Source organism: Mauremys mutica, chromosome 3 (genome assembly GCF_020497125.1).
Source record: "Mauremys mutica isolate MM-2020 ecotype Southern chromosome 3, ASM2049712v1, whole genome shotgun sequence".
In the NCBI taxonomy this organism is placed as follows: domain Eukaryota; kingdom Metazoa; phylum Chordata; order Testudines; family Geoemydidae; genus Mauremys; species Mauremys mutica.
Window position 1 is genome coordinate 116,629,140 of NC_059074.1, and position 21,375 is coordinate 116,650,514.

The 21,375-nt window shown below is 42.3% G+C and overlaps 1 protein-coding gene across 2 annotated transcripts in view; it reads right to left on the minus strand.

The window, feature by feature from the left end:
- CNKSR3 (CNKSR family member 3) overlaps positions 1-21,375 on the minus strand; it is a 201,249-nt gene that overhangs the window by 17,560 nt on the left and 162,314 nt on the right. For both annotated transcript variants that reach the window (XM_045009409.1, XM_045009408.1), the window contains exons 4-8: positions 20,827-20,914; positions 13,630-13,671; positions 11,612-11,731; positions 9,717-9,776; positions 275-343 (exon numbers count right to left, since the gene is read on the minus strand). In XM_045009409.1, coding sequence (XP_044865344.1) covers positions 275-343; positions 9,717-9,776; positions 11,612-11,731; positions 13,630-13,671; positions 20,827-20,914 — 379 coding nt within the window. The remainder of the gene's footprint in view (positions 1-274; positions 344-9,716; positions 9,777-11,611; positions 11,732-13,629; positions 13,672-20,826; positions 20,915-21,375) is intronic.

Sequence of the window (21,375 nt, forward strand, 5' to 3'; positions counted from 1 at the left end):
TTTAAACATAGGCCCTAAATAAGATATCATTTTATCCAAAAATATTGCAAGGGATTTATTGAAAAACCAATGTGTGATAAAAATCAAACTTTCAAGTGTTTTGAGAAATGACTTCTACATTAAAGTCAAACCATTTTTACATACATTACAATAAGGACACACCAAAAAACCCTAAACACAACATAGCTCGTTACCCACTTATTATCTTGGAGGGAAAAGTCTTGCAGAACAACCAAGGCTTAGGAAAAGGTTGATAAGGCTTTTGATTACTTACTACAGTCTGACGATTAACCTGGATCACCTCATCACCAGCATGAATCTTTTGAGATCGATCAGCAGGGGACTACAGAGAAGTAAATAAAAGGCATGTGTTTCAATAGGCTTTCCCTTTTTCTAAAAAACCCCAAAACCCCAGCTCTTTTATGCCAAAACTCAGATTGTGAAAGGAATATTTAAAGCAGCAGCAGATAATGTGTGTGTGTGTGTGTGTGTATATATATATATATATATAAAAAACTATATTTATCCACAGAATTGTCAAGTGTGTATTATGTTCCCAGTACCCACGTGATTAAATGACAAACAATGGCCCACAGATATTAAAACACATTGTGTCATCAAGTAACTCACAGGTCCTCATCCTGCAAACCCTACCAAGCGTAGCGCTAGCCCCGTTGCAGCATGGACTACACTTGGGAGTCTTTTCAAGGATCATAGCAGTATTCCGTCTCACAGGAGAAGCAGAGAAGGAAAATAGGATACTTCAGATCCATAAAATCCATATACATCAGAGGGTCAGGAGAAGTCAAGTTACAGTGGAATGATTGTACATGTCATCCATTTGTGTGGGTGTGTATAAAAGAAAAAGTTACCAAAATAGTGCTTTTCTGGGGTTACTACTGGAGGTGGAGAGAATTTTCTGACAAAACGGTTTTTCACTGGAAAATATCAATTAATCAAAATAGTATTGTTTTGCAGGAATGTACCAGTTTTGACAGAACTATTATCGGGAACAGTTTCTCAGGTCTAGGATGTAATTCCTGGCCTGAATCAGAACTTCAAGTCCCTGCTCTGCCTGATTCAGACCAGACACTTGAACATCAGTCTCCCACATCTCAGCAGAGTGCCCTAACCACCGGCTGTTTTGAGATCTCAATCTCTCCTGTTGGATCTCTTCAGCTTTGTATAAATAAATACTCAGCTTTAATAGGAGCAATTGAGACATTCCTCCTCCCCACCCCCCGAACTCCAGAACAGCCCATGGGTTAGTGCACTCAGCTGGGATGTGGGAGACTGACGTTCAAGTGTCTGGTCCAAATCAGGCAGAGGAGGGACTTGAATTTGTGTGTCGCATATTCCAAGTGAGCACCTTAACCCTTGGGCTATTTGAGGAGGAGCACGCAAGCACGCTCTCTCTTTTAGGGAACATCCTTGAAAAAGATCTCAATTTGGTCCCAACGCGGATCAGGAACGCATCCAAAACCTCTAAATTTTTCATGAGACAGGAAAACACCAAGCTCTAGTTAATATACACCACATGTATGCCAATTCCTTATCCTAGCCTCACACCCAGAACATTCCCCCGCCCCCCAACACACACACACACACACACACACACACACACACGTCAGTCGTCTCAGATACTTCTATTTGGATGTTCTAGAGTCTGTGTTAACTATCTGATCTGCTGTTAGCTATCATCAATAGCAACATAAATCTAAGTAAAGAAAAAGTGGCAATTGGTAAGTGCTAAGAAAATTCAGGAACGCACTAAAAAGAGCATCACAAATTATTTGGTTCTGCACGGATGGAATAGTTAGCTGCATTGCAAAGAGTTTTTAACTCTATGCTATTTTAAATTTGATTTAAAAACAAAATGTCTACCCAAACTACACTGAATAAAAGGTTTTAGAAGAGAAAACAGCTTTGAAGTGGATAATAAAAGATTAAACATATCCTATTAAGAAACAATGTGGGCACTGTTAGTTATTTATGTTGCCATTTGTTATAACTGAATCTAAACACAATAACTTGGTTTCATTTAGTGTGTTCACTAAAAGCCTTAAGTCTCAAATACTGAAGATGTATGACAGAAAAGTAACGAGTGCAGCTGGGGCCATTTCATTTTTCCCCTCACTGCTTACTAAATGAAAGCTGCAAGTTTTAACTTAAGTCCCTAATTTAGTCATTTAATCCAAATGCCTGCATCAAAAAAATAAGCAAATTATATTTAAGTAAAAGGACAACATTATGTGTGTGCATGATGTGTACTGAGAGATATAGGTGTTAAACATTTAAAAATTAATTTCCTTCCAAAACAGATAACATGCTCAGCTAGACATTACCAAGCAGCTGTTAAACGTGTAAATATTTACTTTGAGTTATCTAAAGCTGGTGCCATGCACAGGTTACTGCTACAGTTATTTAAAAAAAATATTCCTGCTACCATAACATATCAACTCTGATGAAACCGTGGCAACACAGACAGAACAGAGATGCACTAATAGACGTGTCCACAGTGCAATTCACACAGGGAGGGCTACTCACCGTAGCAAAAGCCTCACTCTCCCCTCATACAACATGGACAGCCAGGCAATACCCCTGAGCTACTGAAGAACTGAAAGCCTGTTTCTCTCTCACCACCACCAGACCTTCAAAACTCAGTGTAATAGAGGGACACTACAGGAGTAAACTGTGCAATGAGGACGATGCTGTAGATGTAACGGAGCTCCAGCTACTATGAGTAATTACATTTCTTTGCTGTCCTCTTGCTTCTTCATCAAGGAAATGCCTGTTTGGATGGGTGAATACTGTCCAAATCAAGGCTAATGGCATCTTTTGGGCTGTGATTATGCTTGCAGAAAACATTCTAAGGGGGTCCCACACAGGTCAGTTTTGGGTCTGGTACTACTGAATATCTTCATTCATGACTTGGATAATGGAGTGGAGAGTATGCTTACAAAAGCTGTGGAAGATATTAAGGGGTTGCAAGCACTTTGGAGGACAGGATTAGATTTCAAAAGTACCTTGACAAATTAGAAAATTGGTCTGACACTGAATTCAATTAGATGAAATTCAAAAAAGTGCAAAGTACTATATTTAGGAAGGAAAAAAAATCAAATGAACACCTAGAAAACGAGGATTAACTGGCTAGGTGGCAGTATTGCTGAAAAGGATCTATGGGTTATAGTGGATAACAAATTGAATGAGTGGCAATAATGAGATGCAGTAGTGAAAACGGTTAATATTCTGAGATGTTCCAACAGGAGCATCACATGTAAGAGTCAGGCAATAATTGTCTCACTCTACTCAGCACTGGTGAGGCCTCAGCTGCAGTACTGTGTCCAGTTCTGGGTGCCACACTTTAGGAAAGATGTGAATAAACTGGAGGGAGTCCAGACAAAAGCAACAAAAATAAGCAGTTTAGAAAACCTGACCTATAAGGAAAGATTAAAAAACTATGCCTGCTTAGTCTTGAGAAAAGAATACTGAAGGGGGACCGGATAACAGTCTCCAATATGCTACGAGCTGTTATAAAAAGGATGGAGATCAACTGTTCTCCAAGCCCACTGAAGGTAGGACAAGTAATGGGCTTAAACTGCAGCCAGGAAGATTTAATTTTTTTTTCCCTAATAGCTAAACTAACTGTAAGGGAAATTAAGCTCTGGAACAGACTTCCAAGGGCGGTTGTGGAATCCCCATCATTGGAGATTTTTAAGAATAGGCCAGACAAAAGAGGTGTCAGGTATGGTCTAGGTTTTTGCTTGGTTCTGCCTCAGTGCAGGGGGCTGGACTTGATGACCTTTTAATTATCTGAGATCTCCCAAGGAGGCTGTTGATCATCCTGTAGGATACTCTGAATTCAGTGCTCACTGCTTAATGAATCATAGAATCACAGAAATGTAGGGCTAGAAGGGACCGTGAGAGGTCATTAAGTCCAGCCCCCTGCACTGAGGCAAAACCAATAGCTAATTTCAGCTCACAAGGCAGCTAATCCACTCCTGTGGAGAACATGGAAGAAGGTGGAAAGTTTTGTTTTGGCCAGTGTGTTCTCATGCAACACAGGAAATCACAAATAGGCAGGAAGACCTTGGAAATCCTGTCCTGTCAACTGACTGAAATTAGATAGTGTATTGCTTTCCTGGAACCATTCAGTGTGGTTGGTGCAGTACTGGAGTTCTGATAACAGCCACCTGGCAAAAGGTTTCATTCACATATGATAAAAAGTGATTTTTTGAATAGTAAATAAAATGAAGATACCACTTTTGTCAGAAAGGTAGTTTGTAGCCAGACATAAACTACATCTTTTGTCATCAGAAAGAATGGAGGGAAAGAGTTTAATTATTGCTAGTAGATCTCTCACTTTCATCTCCTAGTTGATGTTATTACTCCAAGGAGAATGTGGTTTCCCTGAGAGAAGAATTGGTAGTTACAGATTCACTTGGCTTCAGAGTTTTGGTTTATGGCTGCAGCAGAGTCTCACTCAGAGCTTTCAGCCTTTGTTTCAACTACCTGTACAAGTTAGTGGTGACTAAACTTACAATCTTTCACATCTATCAAAAACGTTGACATTGCTAAACAGTAGGCTCAGTCTTTCAGCCTATTGTGAACAAATTATGCCAAATAAACCAGTAAGATTAAAATTGGCAGATATAAAAGATAACAGTTTTCATCATAAATGGTAAGTACAGATTTCCACCCACTCCTCCCTAATCACTATAACTTAGTAAGGGTCCAGAAGGAATAACCAGTCCTTTCTCTAACTAGAAAAGAGCATCACACAAGCTGCACTTCACAGGTTCTTCCTTTCAGCAACCACACCATCCACGTAGATATATTCCTACTACTATTATCTATTTGGATTATAGTAGCACCTAGGAGCCACAGTCATTGACCAGAACCCTATTGTGTTGTGTGCTTGTACAGCACCTAATAAATAGGCAGCAGTCTCAGCACACCAGTGGACTAGTATCTAGACCAGGGATGGGCAAACTATGGCCCGCGGGCCGGATCCGGCCCGTGGGATTACCCCTGGTGGTGCTGCGGGCCCAGCGCTGCTCTCAGAAGCAGCCCCCGGGCCGGGAGGCAAAGGGCTCCATGTGCGCACGCAGAGCCCTCTGCCCCCCCCACCCCACCCAGGGGCCGCAGCACTTCCTGGAGTGGCGTGGGGACAGGGCAGGCATGCAGGGAGCCTGCCCTGGCCCTGGTGTGCGCCACTGCCACCCCGGAGCCACTTTAGGTAAGCGGCACCGGGCTGGAGCTCAAACCCCTCCTGCCCCCCGCCCCCCAACTTCCTGCCCTAAGCCCTCTGCCTGTACCTCGCACCCCTCCTGCACCCAACTCCCTGCCCTGAGCCCCTTTCTGCACTCCTGTGCATTCCAACCACCTGCCCTGAGCTCCCTGCTGCACCCTGCACCCCGTGCACCCCAACTCCCTGCCCTGAGCCCCATCCTGCATTCCGTACCCCTCCTGTACCCCAACCCCCTTCCCTGAGCCCCCTCTTACACTCTGCACCCCTTCTCTGCCCCAATCCCTTGTCCTAAGCCCCTTCCTCCACATCCCGCACTCCACCCGCCCTGCCCCGGCCCTGCATACAATTTCCTCACCCAGATGTGGCCCTCGCCCCAAAAAGTTTGCCCACCCCTGATCTAGACAGCACCATCCTAAACCCAAGAGGAAAAAACTTTTAGTGATCTTACTTTGCCACTGAAGTGCATAGTTTATTCCTGGTCTAAACTACCCTCCCTGATCTCCTTTGGTAAAGAGAAGTTGTCCTAATAAGAGCAAAATACAGAAGAGCATATTTGCTCAGCAACCATTTGTTTACATAAGAACCCATAAAAAACTTTGTAATTGAACAATAATTTCTGGTAATTCCATAAGGCAAATATTCTAATGCCAATGGTATTTTGAAGGCATTTATATATCTGCATGAATAAAAATGATTTAAGGTCTAGAAAACATGACCTGTGAAGGAAAACTGAAAAAAAATGGGTTTGTTTAGTCTGGAGAAGAGAAGACAGAGGGGATATAACAGTTTTCAAGTACATAAAAGGTTGTTACAAGGAAGAGGGAGAAAAATTGTTCTTCTTAACCTCTGAGGATAGGACAAGAAGCAATGGGCTTAAATTGCAGCAAGGGAGGTTTAGGTTGGACATTAGGAAAAAACTTAACTGTCAGAGTGGTTAAACACTGGAATAAATTATCTAGGGAGGTTGTGGAATCTTCATCATTGATGATTTTTAAGAGCAGGTTGGACAAACAGGGGTGGTCTAGATAATACTTAGTCCTGCCTTGAGTGCAGGGGACTGGACTAGATGATCTCTCGAGGTCTCTTCCAGTTCTATGATTCTATGATGGAAACAGAAGCCGTTATGTGACTATTCTGGTAGTCGTTAGCCTGTCAACTTGAAAAGCAACAATCAGGATCAATGTCCAAGACTGTTGTTAGCTCTATAGCTTCCAGAGACATGGAATGAATCAAGGCTATCCCACCAGAGAAAGATCTTAGTGGGCAGCGGCTCACTAGATGTTAAATAATTTGAATATCTTCTCCACATTCAAATACAGGCTGTTTTTCTATTCGTGTAGTCGGTAATTGCAGTGCCCCAGCAATGTTCTGACGTGGTTCACTGTGATTCATATCTTACGTGGTGAAGCCACGTGGCTGGTCTGTGAGATCAGTGATCAGGTCTTGATTCTTCACCCTGCTATTTTGCCACAGCCTCCGCCATTTGTCTTTTGGTGACAGTCTTCAGGTTTGGGGTCCTTTGGCCGATAACCAGAAGGGGTTCCTGGACTTAAGGCAGCATCTCCGGGGCTATTGGAGGTCTTTGTAGATAAGCAAGTTTGGGTTTGTTATCATCCAATCATATTATTGCTGCTTCTCTTCAGAGGGATGGAAGCAAGATATACATGAGGATGGAGAGACTGACTGCTGGAATTGACATCAGCACTTCTGTGACAATTCTCATAGCAGTGTTTCATAGGTATGTTACCTGCGCATGCTGGAGCGCAACATTCAGCTGCTGAGAAAAAACAAGGGTGAATGTGAATGTCCGCAAGGCGTCAGCATCTGCTCCCCAGCTGGTCCCAGCTAGTTTGTGGATTATATTGTTCCTAGCCTTTATCTTGGCAGCAGTCATTTCAGACGTTGGCAACATGTGAGGCTATGATCCACTCCAAGATATTGTGGGAAATCCTCGTGCCTGAGTTTGGTGTGACAGTCAGGTAATTCTTCGCATGGCAGCTGCTCAGGTGAAACGTAAAGGATTGTTTGGGGGTTTTTTAGGGTTCAATCCGAGTCACCTTCACCGCTAGTACTTCTGCAGTTTTTTCAGATCTTCTGCGAGGATGCGTTCCACTGGAGTGAAAGTGCTCGATTGGATGACGAGCGCGAGATCCTCCACGTAGCCAAATTTCCATGACTGGGTTGATGGCATAATGTTAATATTAATACTAATGTCAGCATTAACAAGAGCAATGGTGCCAAGACGGAACCTTTGCAGGAGCCTGCTGTTCAGTAGATGAGATCTACTGGGTCTGTTCTATTAGGTATATGCGAAACTTGCAGTTGGTGAGCATAACTGTCAGTAGGAGCAGTGTTCTGCAATGCACTATTTTCGACACTTTCAGAAGCCAGCCATCCCATCAAACTGTGTTATATGCCGAGGACAGGTCCACAAAGGCCACTGCTGTTGTGAGCCTGCACTGACAGCCAGCTTTGATCCGAGTTACCAGTTTACCTGATCATAGGTGCTTTGTCCTGGTTGAAACCCAGATTGCTCTTTAGGGACATAGACCTCAAAGATGCTTTCCGAGAGCTTGTATGTTATCCATAATAAGATAGTTTTTTGGATCGTTCTCCCCAGTTTTAGGATGCCAGTGACCTCTGCTTGTTGCCATACCTTGGGCATTTGGCAAAGGGCATGCACACAGCTATGCTGACCTAGGTTTTTCAGAAATTGTGGGAAGATACCATTGCATGCCTGCAGCCTCGACACAGTTGATGAGCATTATGGCCTTGTCCACATGTTCTCATGAATGACTTTGATATTACTGGGCAGTCAGATAAGGAGCAATGAAGCTCTTTCTTCACTTTCCTTTTGTGATGACAATCTGTTTCAGACTCTGAATTCAGGAACATTTGGGTGGTGATGGCATTGGCTGTGACATGTGGCATTCTACACTGGTGAAAGTTCACACCACCCAGATTATGGGGACGCCTCCAGGCTTTACATAAGGCCATACTGGGTCAGACCAAAAGGTCCATCTAGCCTAGTTTTCTGTCTTCTGACAGTGGCCAATGCCAGGTGCCCCAGAGGGAATGAACAGAACAGATAATCACCAAGTGATCCATCCCCTGTCACCCATTTCCAGCTTCTGGCTTTCCTGCTTGAGTGAGTGGAATCTAGGTTCTGTTAGATGAGAGTGATGGGCAAAAGCTACGTGGAGTTCAGTGATTCCAGGAGTTGAAGCAGCAGGATCACCCGTTATCCAGTACTCCTTTAGGAATGCCTCACTGTCAACTAACAAGAATTGTGGGCTTTTCTGTAGTTAGTGGGAGGGGGAGAGTGATGTTCCCTCTTTAAGAAGGCTGATGAAGCTGACTATGTTTGCAGGTATCCTGTGAACCACTTTTTCTGTGGTTTCTGAGTAGCTGTTCCCATAGGCCTTCCTAAAGTTCCCACACGGCCTTGGTAGTAATGTGATTAGGGGGATTTGGAGAGCAATGTATATGACGACAGGCGGGTGCTCGCTATGCATAAAATTGTGAAGGACAGCTTGTTCCACAACTAGAGGCCACGTGTTCCGGCCACAGAATACAAACCACGCGTCCAGCAAGTAGTCTTGTCTCCATCCGGCAGAACGGAAGGTTTCTTGCTGCTTGGAACTAAACAGTAGATGCTTGTCTTGATTCGAAGCCCACCCAAAAAGTTGTTCATGTGAAGTATCATTGTCTCATAATCCCAGGACGTCTGATGGCTATTGAGGTCTCTAACCCATATTAAAAAAGGGTGGTTGTGATTCAGTAAAAACCTGTGTGGTACAGGGGACATTGGTGGCTTATAGACGCTGGGGATCTCAAACTCACCGATTCTCGTTGTGATGACATATGGTGTTGAAGAGTTCAAGTTCACGCAGCAGATTTTCCAGAGCTTGTCTCACAAATGTTGCCAGTTCGTGTTTTGGAGGGTGTTGGCTACCCACTAAATGTTGTTCTGTAATGCTACACATTTTGATGCCTTTTCATTATACAATAAGTCTCTCTTGTGAAGTGCTTTGGCATAACCAATGCTATCAACATGGCAACCAAACAGCAATTGATGGCCTCACAGTCTAAAAAGCAACTCAAGTGACAGTCAAGTGAAACGGCCCTTCTCAGGGCCATCACCGAAAGAGAAACATAAGATCATATCTAGATGTACTCCACCACAATGTAGAAGGCTGTCTCCTACAAAATGTGACTACTTGACCAAGCTATTATGTCAACAGAAGATTGAGGTCCTTGTGTTATTCTATTAAAACATATACATATGCATAGTCTTTACAAATCCAGGATAAACCAATGGTGTATCACACAGTCGCACGCAATAGGATTTTGATATCCATACATGGCAGAAACAAAAGCCTCAGGAATCTGCCTAAACATAGCTTCATCCAGAATAGTTTAAATTAAAAATATATCTACTTCAAATTGAATTAAATGTACTCACATTTTCTGTAGTTCCAGTAATTACATGTAATCCATCGTAAGTTGATTTGATATACATTCCCTAATGTGGTGGTGGGGAGAAGAAATGGAAATAGTCAAATTTAAGAATGGCAGTGCCAAAAATAAAAGCTTGCATACCAATTATATAACAGGTTAAGCAACATCTTACAAACTTAAGACTCATTCTGTGTAAAAAACATCAAATATATGAAAATTCATTGACTCACATTTGTAAGTAGTGTGATCTAGTATCAATGTGCTAAATGTTCCTCTCTTCCTGAATTCTTGGGCACTCAGTACATACAAGTTAAAGAGATTGGAATTTTATACTTCACCCTTCACAGATGATCTTTAAAATATTTATTTTTAAATAGTGTAACTTAACTTCTTTATAGCCTTGACTATCCTGGAGAATTTTAGATAAAGTCATTTAGAGTCCCTTGCATGCCAAGCATCTCCTCACAAGTTTGCTACAAATATTCTACAGACAAGCAAGCTCAAAAATCTCTGTTCTTAATGCAAGCCATCTTGTAACATTACAGTGTTGGCATAAACCAGGAGCATAGGCAAACCATGCGCTAGCACCACTTTACTATGCTACTGGGTGTGGATGCAAGGATAAGTGCTAATGAAATAGGTCGTGATCATGTGAATTCTCTAACATACCATCTGCAAATGGGCTAACACTAACATTGTAATTACACAGGGTAGACTTCTGCAGCATAGGAGACTTGTATATCAATTTCCATATAGGTAACAGGTAGTTTTCCTTCCTGATAAGCTATTTTGAAGATTACTTATTGTCTGTGCTGTGCTTTTTAGCTATGCAGTGCCATGCAAGTTCTATTTATGTGCCAGGAATTACCATCCACCACTTAGAAACATGAACGCAACATTTTTCATTCTTGATTTTCTTCTCCATTTGCAAAGATTTATCCTCCCTGCCCTCCTTCACCATCCTCCCATTTCTTGCAGAGCACAAGCTATCAAGCTGCTATTCTGTGAATGCCCTTATTTGATACCCAAAAACCTCACTGAAGAGGATGCCATAGTTCTGGAACATGGTTAGTTCATTTGTGTCTCTTCCATTAGCCCTGCAATAATGTAGCTCAAAACACTGTAGGTTCTCCATAATAGCACCCAACGTGGTTTTTTTTTTTTAAACTGTTCAACAAAAGATATTTCTCACTTCTTCCTAGTTTTAAGAGCAAGTTAAATAATTTCAGATAAATATTTCAGTTTCCTTTAAGGCATTTAAATGTGAACCACCTCCATTCCAGCCAGAAAGGTCTCATTTTTTGTAAACACCATTCACTGGAACATCCAACTGGACCAACCATATTCAGCAGTGCTGAGATCCAGCTAGTGAAATTACACAATATGTCATTGCATGGTCAAAGGTTTACCACACACCCCTGCTAAAAAGAAAGAAACCCCAAAGACACCCCACACCCAACCAAAACTACAGATCAAAAACTCCCACAAAAGTACAGACCAAAAAAAAAAAAAAAAAAAAAAAGTCCTTCAGAAAGTCTCTATGTAGCTGATATAAGTGACCAGCAAAGGTAAGGGACCACTTTGTTCACTTCCATCAATGAATCCCACCAATAGCCAAGTGTACTCAGTATATTACCACCTCAAAAATGCCTTAAACGCACACTTATTCTCACCATTGGCTCTCACTCCAGCACACACCCCGCTGTGGCTTTATGAACAAGGGACTGATCCTGCAGACAGTTTTTCCCATGAGTCTAGTTATTCCCACACTGAATCATTACTGATTTTAATGGGAGTAAACAATACTCATAGGTGTAACGGCTTGCAGTGCCAGGCACTAACAATGCAGACATAGTAACTACAGAACAGCTAGAGGAGCAGACACAGCTGTGTTCTTACCAGGCCTTCCCCAGGTTTAATGTTGGTTAAATGAACCTCCTCCAGACATGCACTCTGGCTCATCAATGGATCTGTAGTTGATCTGATCATCTTATCACAAATTCCATTTAAAATCTTGGACTGAAAATGAACAAAAATTCATTAGGAAAGCCATATTCTAAAATTCCTCTCCCCTGCCCCCCAATTTCTCAATAAAGCAGAAATTATTTAATTATAAAACGTGGCCCACTAAGAAAGGTTGATAGAACAGCTAGCAGAATATGAGAAAATTCAGAGAATTCTCCTCTATGGCCTTGTCTACGCTAGGTTTTTGTGGTAAAAATCTGCCATTACTGCTACCACCAGTGACAGGAACGTTGGGACAGTTAATGTAGACACGGTGCCACTACAATTGCCTGTGAAAAAAGGCAACTACGACACCACAACACTTGCGAAAATTTAGTCCACATTTTTTTGGAATTTTTATTTTGAAATCCAGAACATTTGACTATCTTTAGTGCCAACAGTTATTTAGATCTGCTTTAAGAAGGGTAAGTCAGGATGGTGCTAAAGAAGCCAATGACAACTGAGGAGTACTCTACACCAAGCTTTTGAGTGGGTAGGCATTTAACAATTAAATATTTTAGCATTATTTATCTCCTTTGTGCCAGTTGCTGGAATCCTTACATAGGATCCTTACAAACTTATATTTGCTTGTTACCAAAATATATCCAATCCCAAACCAATACCATTTCGAAGGACACAGTCTGACCTTAAACATATATATGTAACTTGGACTAATTAAGTCAGTGAGAGTCAGGCTTATGTATCAGAAAGGAGTAATTTGTCTTTTACATTCTAAAAGTTTCAAACAGGAAAAATGACTCTTTAATCAGAGAAAATGCAATGGTCAAAACATCTACTTTCTTCCCATACACTGCACATTGTTTAAATTTATATTAAGACACAAAATACAGTGTATTTAAGTTAAAGTTGTTTTCAATAGTTAAGGGAAAAAAGAGGCTTTAAAATGTTCAGGATAGCATTTATTTGTAATTGGCTGTGAAACTGGAAGGTAGCTCACTTGAGACAGTAAATATCTCCAAGTGCCCTTGGGACTTCTCACTCAATGGAGATGTATGTAATTAAGGGGCCGCACAAAATGCAGCTTTGTATAAAGATAGCTCTGTTGAATCACAGTGGGCACAGGGTAAAATATTCTCAAGGTTTTTTATTTTAAACCAGATTTATACAACTGAAATAATGCAATTTAAATAAAATCAAAACAATGCCTAAGCATGAATACAAGGAACTGCTAAAACAAGGGAATTCCAAACAACAGTACGTATACGGAATGGGGTGTGGAAAAATGAGAAACTGAAAACTCCTATTTGCTTGGTTTCCTTATTTATGGACAAAATTATTTTTAGCTATTGTGCTACTGAATGCCTAAGCATCTATCAGCAAACGGAAGGCCTTATCAAAGAACACAGCCTGGCTCATGTCAAAAGCAGGAAGCGATGATTAACTGTTACAAAATATTAAAAGCATTTCATTACATCCCACTGTTGGTCACAAGGTTGCTTCAAAACAATTTTGAAAACTCAGAGCTTTCAAAATGAAGTATAATTAGACATAGATCTTTCTAGTTCCATAGGCAGGAGTGCCTTTACAAGGACCACCACAAAGTACATTGTCTATTAAATAAAAGTGATACATCCCACGCTGTGAATCATGGACATTTTGCTTTACTTGGTCTAACATCCTTTTACATTCCTTCCCCTCCCCTTAAAATCTGAGCCAGACATCGGTCTTGAAGAAATGCCTATGGAATAAAACCTTAAGGATCATCTACTGTATTTAGCAGTGCTGACTTCTATACCATTAAAAACTCACTTATCCCTTCTGAAAGAATAATGAATGATAAAACCCCTGCAATGGGGTTTTTACATTTCAGCTCTGTCAGTCTGAGTAATCAAGAAGTCACTGAAATAAACGGGAATGCAAATAACTAGGCTGTCACTGAAACGCATACTTACTACATGTAGAACTTTATCTTCCATTTCAGCCACAGTGCAATCCTAAAAAGAGAAAACAAGCACTAAATTAACAGAACTGTGCAAACAGACTAGATTGCAAAATACTGAAATACAGCTACTCCTGACATCAAGCAAAAAGGGCAGTATCTTTGGAGCAGGGATTAACCAGACATCTGCTTCACCTTCTAGGGATCAAATGTTCCATTGAACAACAATTTTTTGACACCTAGTCTAAAAGGCAATACAGACCTTCAAAATGTCAAAAGAATACAAGCCTTCAGTTATTGTAGAAAAATTTTCCAGGAAAAATGAGTTATGCACAAATAAAGATGGACTTTGTTAAGGTAAACCATACAAGCTCGTTTTAGATGCTACAAATACTGAGCCAGCTATTACTGTATTCAACATTTCAAAATGGATAAAAAAATTGGTTAAAAATAGCTTCAGAAGTGCTTTTAAAATATGCTATTGATGGCATTCATGAAGGCAAGGGAACGGCACACAAAGCATTATTTACACAGCCCAGGTACAAAAGACTTTGAACTGAAAAGAGTTCATTTAATAGATTACAGAAGAGACCATTGTTCTCTGGGGGAAAAAAACAAAAAAGACAGCAAAACTGGAACACACCAATACATTCCCAGACAAAAAGAAGGGGGAGAAAAAAAGGTTAAACTACAGGTACGGTTGTAAATATGTATCAATTATTTAAGAAACCCACATTAAGACTGTTATTTTCTCAAAAATAATAAGACGTTAGAAAAATTTATATTTGGAGAAAAATCCAAATCCCAATGTCATATTTGGGCGGGGTGGGGGGGAGAGACAAACATTACAAAAATCACTTGAACAATCTTAACTCTGACCCATATCACACCAGCCTTCCAAACTGCACAACTGTCACATCTCATTATAAAAGATTGAGACATTTTAACAAAGATTTTACGAAGAAGGATTTGCTGAAGACTAAGTATTCACAGTCTGCATATGCAGGTATCTTAAATCTTTAAGTCTATTTATTTTTATATAGTTTGCCGTGAAGTCAAAGAACTTAGCACACAACTTGGGTTTTGTACATAAATGTACATGTTTTGGAAGCGTGAGCTCAGTACTCAGAGTCCTTAGCATTAAGTTAATTTTTGGCCTGGTTCTTAAGGGGGCTAGAGCCACCGCATATGTATCTATACCAAGTTTGACCACACTTTTACATTTTATACTCCATATGCTTTTGAGACTTGTCCTGAAAATTGCTCCAAAGGCAGTCACTTTTAGCGAACAGACAGAAACCTCACTTTTTCTGGAGACAGTTGCTATAGTACATTGCTATACTAATGTAAAGAGAGATGTACTTTGTTTTAAGTGCTTCAACAATATATCAACAAGAGTAAGATACTAAAAAGCCTTTTAGATCACTTCTCAATTTTCAGTCACTGAAGTAATGACAATGTGCACTGTTTCCATGTAGAATTGTCTTCTGAATTTTGGCTGTTCTGTAGACAGCCATACAGGGACAGAATAAAGCCATGTCTACACTACAAAACTTAAGTTGACTCAAGTTATGTTGAGTTATGTTGTCATACAGATGCCACGGTTAGTACATCGCTTGTGCTCATGCATACTTGGCTCTTTGTGTACGTGCTCACCAGGAGCACTCGTATTGATGCAGAGTGCGGTGCACCATGGGTAGGTATCTCACTGTGCAACTCACCACTATACAGCACACTCTCTTTTGGGAAGTTTTGTCAATGTATGATGGGGCTGAAATGAGTCACTCATGGGTAACTGAAAGCATGGGGTCAATGTCCCATTTTGCAACTGTCTCCATCCCATAATGTTATCTGTATCCCATAATTTTCATGCCTTTTTTTAAAAATCCTACAAACATGCATGGCCTCTTCTGTCCACCATTCCTGAAAGAAGCATCGAGCCTGCACTATTATCACAAGCATTGCAAGCACAGATTGCATGATCCTGAAATATTTCCAGAGCTACAAGAACCACCAAATAAAGGAGGGAGAAACAACAGTTCCTTGGAGGACAGACTGCTGTGGGACATGGTAAGAATCAATTCAAGGTTGTTAGTGGCATTCAGGGAGCAGATGCAGATGGTGGCGTGCTGCTTCTGGGCCCGAGAAACAAGCACTGACTGGTGGAATTGCATTATAATGAAGGTTTGGTATGATGAAAAAGGGCTGCAGAACTTTCGGATGTGCAAGGCCTCATTCCTGGATCTGTGCAATGATCTTGCCTCAGCCCTCCAGCACAGGGAAACCAAAATGAGAGCTGCACTGCTGTGCAGAACTGAGTGGCAATCGCACTGTGGAAACTTGCAATGCCAGATTGCTATTGGTCAGTCGGGAATCAATTAGGGAAATCCACCACGAGGGCTGCTGTGAGGCAAGTGTGCAGAGCCAATATGCAGGACTGAGACTCTCAGCAACATGAAGGACATAGAGGATGGATTTGCACCAGTGCTGCTCCTGAACTGCAGTGCGATAGATGGCTTGCATCTCTATTTTGGCATCAGATCACCTTGCCATTCAGTACACCAAACAGGAAGGGCTACTTTTCTGTGGTTATGAAAGCACAGGTGAATCACTGGGGACTCTTCACTGACATCAGTGTTGGCGGCTCAGGGAAGATGCATGATGCTCACATCTTTAAGAACACAGGACTGTTGAGAAAGCTACAAGACTTTTTTCCTGATCAGCAGTTTACCACTGGAAATACTGAAATGCCAAAAAATGATTCTGGGGGACCCAGCCCTACCCCTTGCTCCCCTGGCTCATGAAGGCATATACCATCCACCTTGACAGCACCAAAGAACAATTCAACTACTGGCTCAGGAGGTGGAGAATGACAGTTGAACGTGCTTTTTGTTGTTTGGACCTCAGTGAGAAACATCCCAATGGTTACAGCTGCCTGCTGTGTCCAGCATAATATATGTGAAGAAAAGGGGGGGAAGTTTCCATCGGGCTGCAGGGCAGAGGTGGAGGAGCTGTCATCTGAATTTCAACAGCCAGACTCAAGTGTTATTAGAATCGCTCAGTGCAGAGCTATATTGCTCCGGGAGGCTTTGAAAGGCCATTTTAACCCTGAGCAAGAACAGTGTATGTTGTAGTGTGCTCTACCTGGCTCTGCAGAAGTCGTTCGATGATCACTGTACATGTAGGAATATAACGTTGTCAAGGCACGTATTAATTTTGTTTGTGAATCATCTCTTGAGTTATGTGGCACTGTGCAATAATAGGTAACTCGCTGCTTTCAGAACTGCTGAGCATTTGGCAGCATATGTTATGAACTAATAAAGATGAATTATATTCAAAAAAACACAATCAGTGCAAATTTAATAAAGAGAACAGAACTTATGAAGGGGAAAGAACACTGATGCTTATTTCAGCTACACATACACCAACTGTGGCTTTCAGATATGTTTAGCTATGATTGTCTTGAATGTCCCTTGGGTGGCATGGCAGGGTTAGTGAAGAGGCCCCTGATGCCACATGGAAAGTTGCAGGGGTAGAGGGGAGGTATAGGGAGGTCCTGATATGGAGTTCTCAATGGGCTGCAGAGTGAGGTGAGCCCGGGACTGTTGAACCTGCAGGTCCACCACAGTCTGCAGCATCTGTTTGCTCTGCCTTAGAAGCTATTATGTCTTGGTGCATCTCCCTCTCCTTTTCCTGCTGGAGCTCTCTCTTCTCCACTCTTTCCTTCTTCAAGCTGTCCGCAATATTCATCCTCCAGGCCCTGTGCTCGCAGTCTGATGCGGCAGTGGCTTGCAGGATCTCACTGAACATGTCATCCTGAGTCCTCTTCTTTCTCCTCTGTATCTGGCTCAGGCATTCTGCAGGTGTGAAATGGAGTGTGAAGGTCGCAATGACAACAGCAGAATATAAAACACACAGAGGTACCATAGTCAGTATATTCATTACAGAAAGGGAAAGTTGCTCCCCTCTCATTCTCACTTCTGCTTGGGATTGTTGGTGCACGGCACTAGTCACAGCGCCAGCCATGGCGAGTACGGCCCACCGGGGGTTGGGGAAATGAGAAGCGAATTGCTTGCTTGCATGATTCAAGTAGTGTAGGGCAATGACACTGAACACTGCCACCGTTTTCCACAGGCAGTGGAGATTTTAGCTGATCTCTCACTCCTGAGGGTTACAAAGGCAGAGACCCCACAGCTCCTGCGGTGTCCTAAAGCTGCCCAACTCCATATGCTGCTAGCCTGTACTGCTATTGCAATGGTGCCTACTGAAGTTATCGCTGAGTGTCGTAGGAAAATAGCCTACCACAGAGGATGAAATAGGACAGCCATCCCTAGAAACCTTCAGGAGAGGAATGTCGAGTATCTTAATGAAAGTTTCATGGAGATCTCTCAGGAGGATTCAAGGGATACCTCTGTATACATAAACAAACTGCTCTGTGTGGCCCCCGCCTAACAACTCGATGTCTCTTTGTTGTACCACTACCTCTTCTAGCATGAGTAAATTAATGAAAAAAGTCAGAAGATATGTCCTGCCATCCCTGTAATTGAAAATTTACCTAAACGCTTACCTGAGATTCTTTTCCTTGCATCGGGTTTGCCCGTGATCAACTGGTGAGACTATGGCAGAGTCAAAAACAGGTCCTGGCTCGCTACGTACCTGGATCCCAGGTCACCTGACCCCCTTACTGCTCCTTCTCATCCACCTCCTTGCTGTGCACAGCAGGGGCCTGTGACTCAGTGGGCTCCTCAGAGGTATCCGCAGTGCTGTGCGCTGGGAGGGGTCCTCCACCGAGTATGGCTTGTAGCTCTTTGTAAAAGTGGCACATCTGTGGCACAGCACCAGATCGATTGTTGGCGTCCCTGGCCTTCTGGTACTCCTGCTGCAGTTCCTGAGCTTTCCCACTGCACAGCTGCTGGTCCCCATCGTACCGGTTCTTCTGCATCCCCTGAGCCATCTGCTCAGAGCTGTCAACATTTCTATGACTGGTTCAGAGATGTGCCTGGACAGCCTCTTCTTCCCACAGGCCTAGGAGACCCAGTATCTCCTGTCTACTCCAAGCTGGAGTGCTTCTGGAGCACGTAGCCGGCATGGGCAGCTGGGCAGTTGTACTCAACAATGGAGAGCTGCTAGGTGCGCTCATCAAGCTGGACAACCAAGAAAAGGAATTTCAAAAATTCACTGGGCTTTAAAGGGAAAGGGAGCTTCCAGTCTCCGTCTCCATGACGCCTGTGCAGTGGAGTTCATAACGATGACCTGAGAGGTCAGCGTGGGACATTGTAGGACAGCTGCTGGAGGACAGTTAGACTCAACACAAGTAATTCGGTGTCTATACTTGCACTGTGTCACTCACGGAGGTGGTGTAACTATGTTGGCATAAGAGGGTGCTTACGTAAGTGGGAAACCAATTTAAAGTGAAGACACATCCACAACTAGGTTGATGTAAGCTGTCTTGTGTCAACCTAAATTTCTAATGTAGACCAGGCCTACGTATGCCTTATTTGGTTTTGTTTTAAGTGTAACTTAAATAGTAGAAAGTTTGGAAAAAACTTAGTTGTGAAAGGTTCTCTGAGAAAACTACCAGGTTCTCTGAAGGGCTGTCTCTTCAGTAATTGATAGAAATATACAACAGTGACTCCGATATAAAGTTGTTGTTTTTTAATGAGAATTTCCTTTGGGTATTTGAAAAACAAACTATTCAGTGAGTCCCTGTGAACCATGCAAGCAGTGCAGGAATTAAGTCTTGCCAGTGACTAACCCTGCTTTAACCATGTTACCAAAATTCATGTTCTAAACATGACTCTCAAACTGCAGAGTTGATAAGGCAGATAGGCCCATGTCTCCATCCCTTCCTCCCCCACCAAACACAATCACAATCCCCATTCCCAATTATTTCAATTTGAGTTGGCCTGTTTAATAAATGTGATCCAACACTGATTGTTCCCATGGTTAGAAACAATTCTAAAAGCAGCAGCATCTCATTAATTTCCACACACTGGTTAAAAAGGGAGGCTTGTGAACTTGTGGGGAGAGGATTCGGGGGGAGGGAAGGAAGCAGAGGTAGACTGAGAAGCCTTGAATAGTGATCTGCAAATGCACTGTTAAAAGTTAGCTAGCTACAGGATTATGCGCAGAATGCCCCAGAGCAAGGGTAAGAAGGGCATTGAGCAACTAAACAATAAACCCTGTTCCTGTTTTTTCTATGACACTCCAGCACGAATCATTTGAGGTTACCTGCAGGAGCATGGAGTTATCCCAAAAGGGGAGAGGCAATTAACTCATTTTCTTTCAATATATGCATGGTTTTGAAAAGTTTCTGAAAATGACATAGCTTTTGGGCAGGAAGTCTCTCTCTCACATGCAAAGAAGTGCACAAGCCCATGCCATAGATTTCACCCCATCTTCAAAAAAACCCACAATAAAATCCCCAGTCACACACACCACTTACCTGTCCACCTTCTACGAGGGAGTTCCATGCTCCAGCAGGCATCAGTGGGAGCTGCATATCACAGTATGGTACATACTGAGGCATCAAAGGAGAGTGGGAGCCAGCCACTCTGACCCTAGCTTATACCCAAAGCATGAAATGAGTTGGTCTGCTGAAAGTAACTTACATGCCAAATGCCCCTCTAGCCATTACGATTTAAGCCAATCACAACTAATAGTTAATTTGTAATATAACATTGCGGAAGCCAGCCTGGTGGAAGCAGAAACGTGAGGGAAAGGCAGTTCTTCCAGTCACCTGTTGCAGTCCACACCCAGCGGCTACTGCTCTCTTCCAGGGTATAATTTGAGTTGCTATTGTATTTATTAAAACAAGTTACCAACGTTGATTCTAACTGGAGTTAAAAAGGCAGCTTGCAGGTTTTCAAATTCAAAGCAGCTATCCCGGGGCCTACCCAACTCTTAAAGTTAATGAAAACACTAATGGACTTTAAAATGGGAGCCGGATCAGACAGCTAGATCAACACTGCTGAAAAGTTTTGAAATTAACTGAACAAAAATCTCAACTGCAGGAGAACAGAGTGACCAAAGTTGGTAGCAGCCAGTATGCACCTGCTCATTATCATTATGTGTATGGTACTCCAGCATATGTTTTCCTCACTAACAAGTTGTACATAACTAGTGCACAGTTACTTCCCCAGCCACCCACCTTCCTTTCTTTTTGGAGAGGTGAGAAAAAAAGCAGGGAGGAGGGAAAAAGTCAACTGACCTTCTGAACTGTGGTGGTGAGATCCAAGCAGAGCTGAATGATTCTGTTCTTGGTCGCTGAGAAGTCAGCAATCCCTGTAAACGGGGCCCTGTAACAAGACAAAAACCCCTTAGAATGAAGAGCCCTCTCAGCTTCCAACTCTGGCTGTTAATGGGCACAGCACATAGATTTACACAGTTGCAGGTCAGTAGCAAACCTGAGACATGCTGGAACTATCACGTTAATACAGTAAAAATGTTATCTGAACAACGTACCTGCAGTAAATAGACTAAAGTGCCATTTAACACAATTGCACCAATATGGTGAGGAACAAACTACCCTTATAACAAGTGTATTCTCTATCATGAAAAATATCTCAGCCAAGATCAGCCTCTGTAATGGCTTGCTTTGCTCTAAGAGGTAAATCTGAACAGCTGCTAACCTTTCAGCACTGTTTACAAAGGACTCAAGTCTAGCTCAGTGATTATACCCTCCCTTAAAGGAGACAGCTTTAGAGAGCTGTTGAGGGGCACCTCAGCCCCACCTGCTACTTTATGAGGGGCAGGGAGA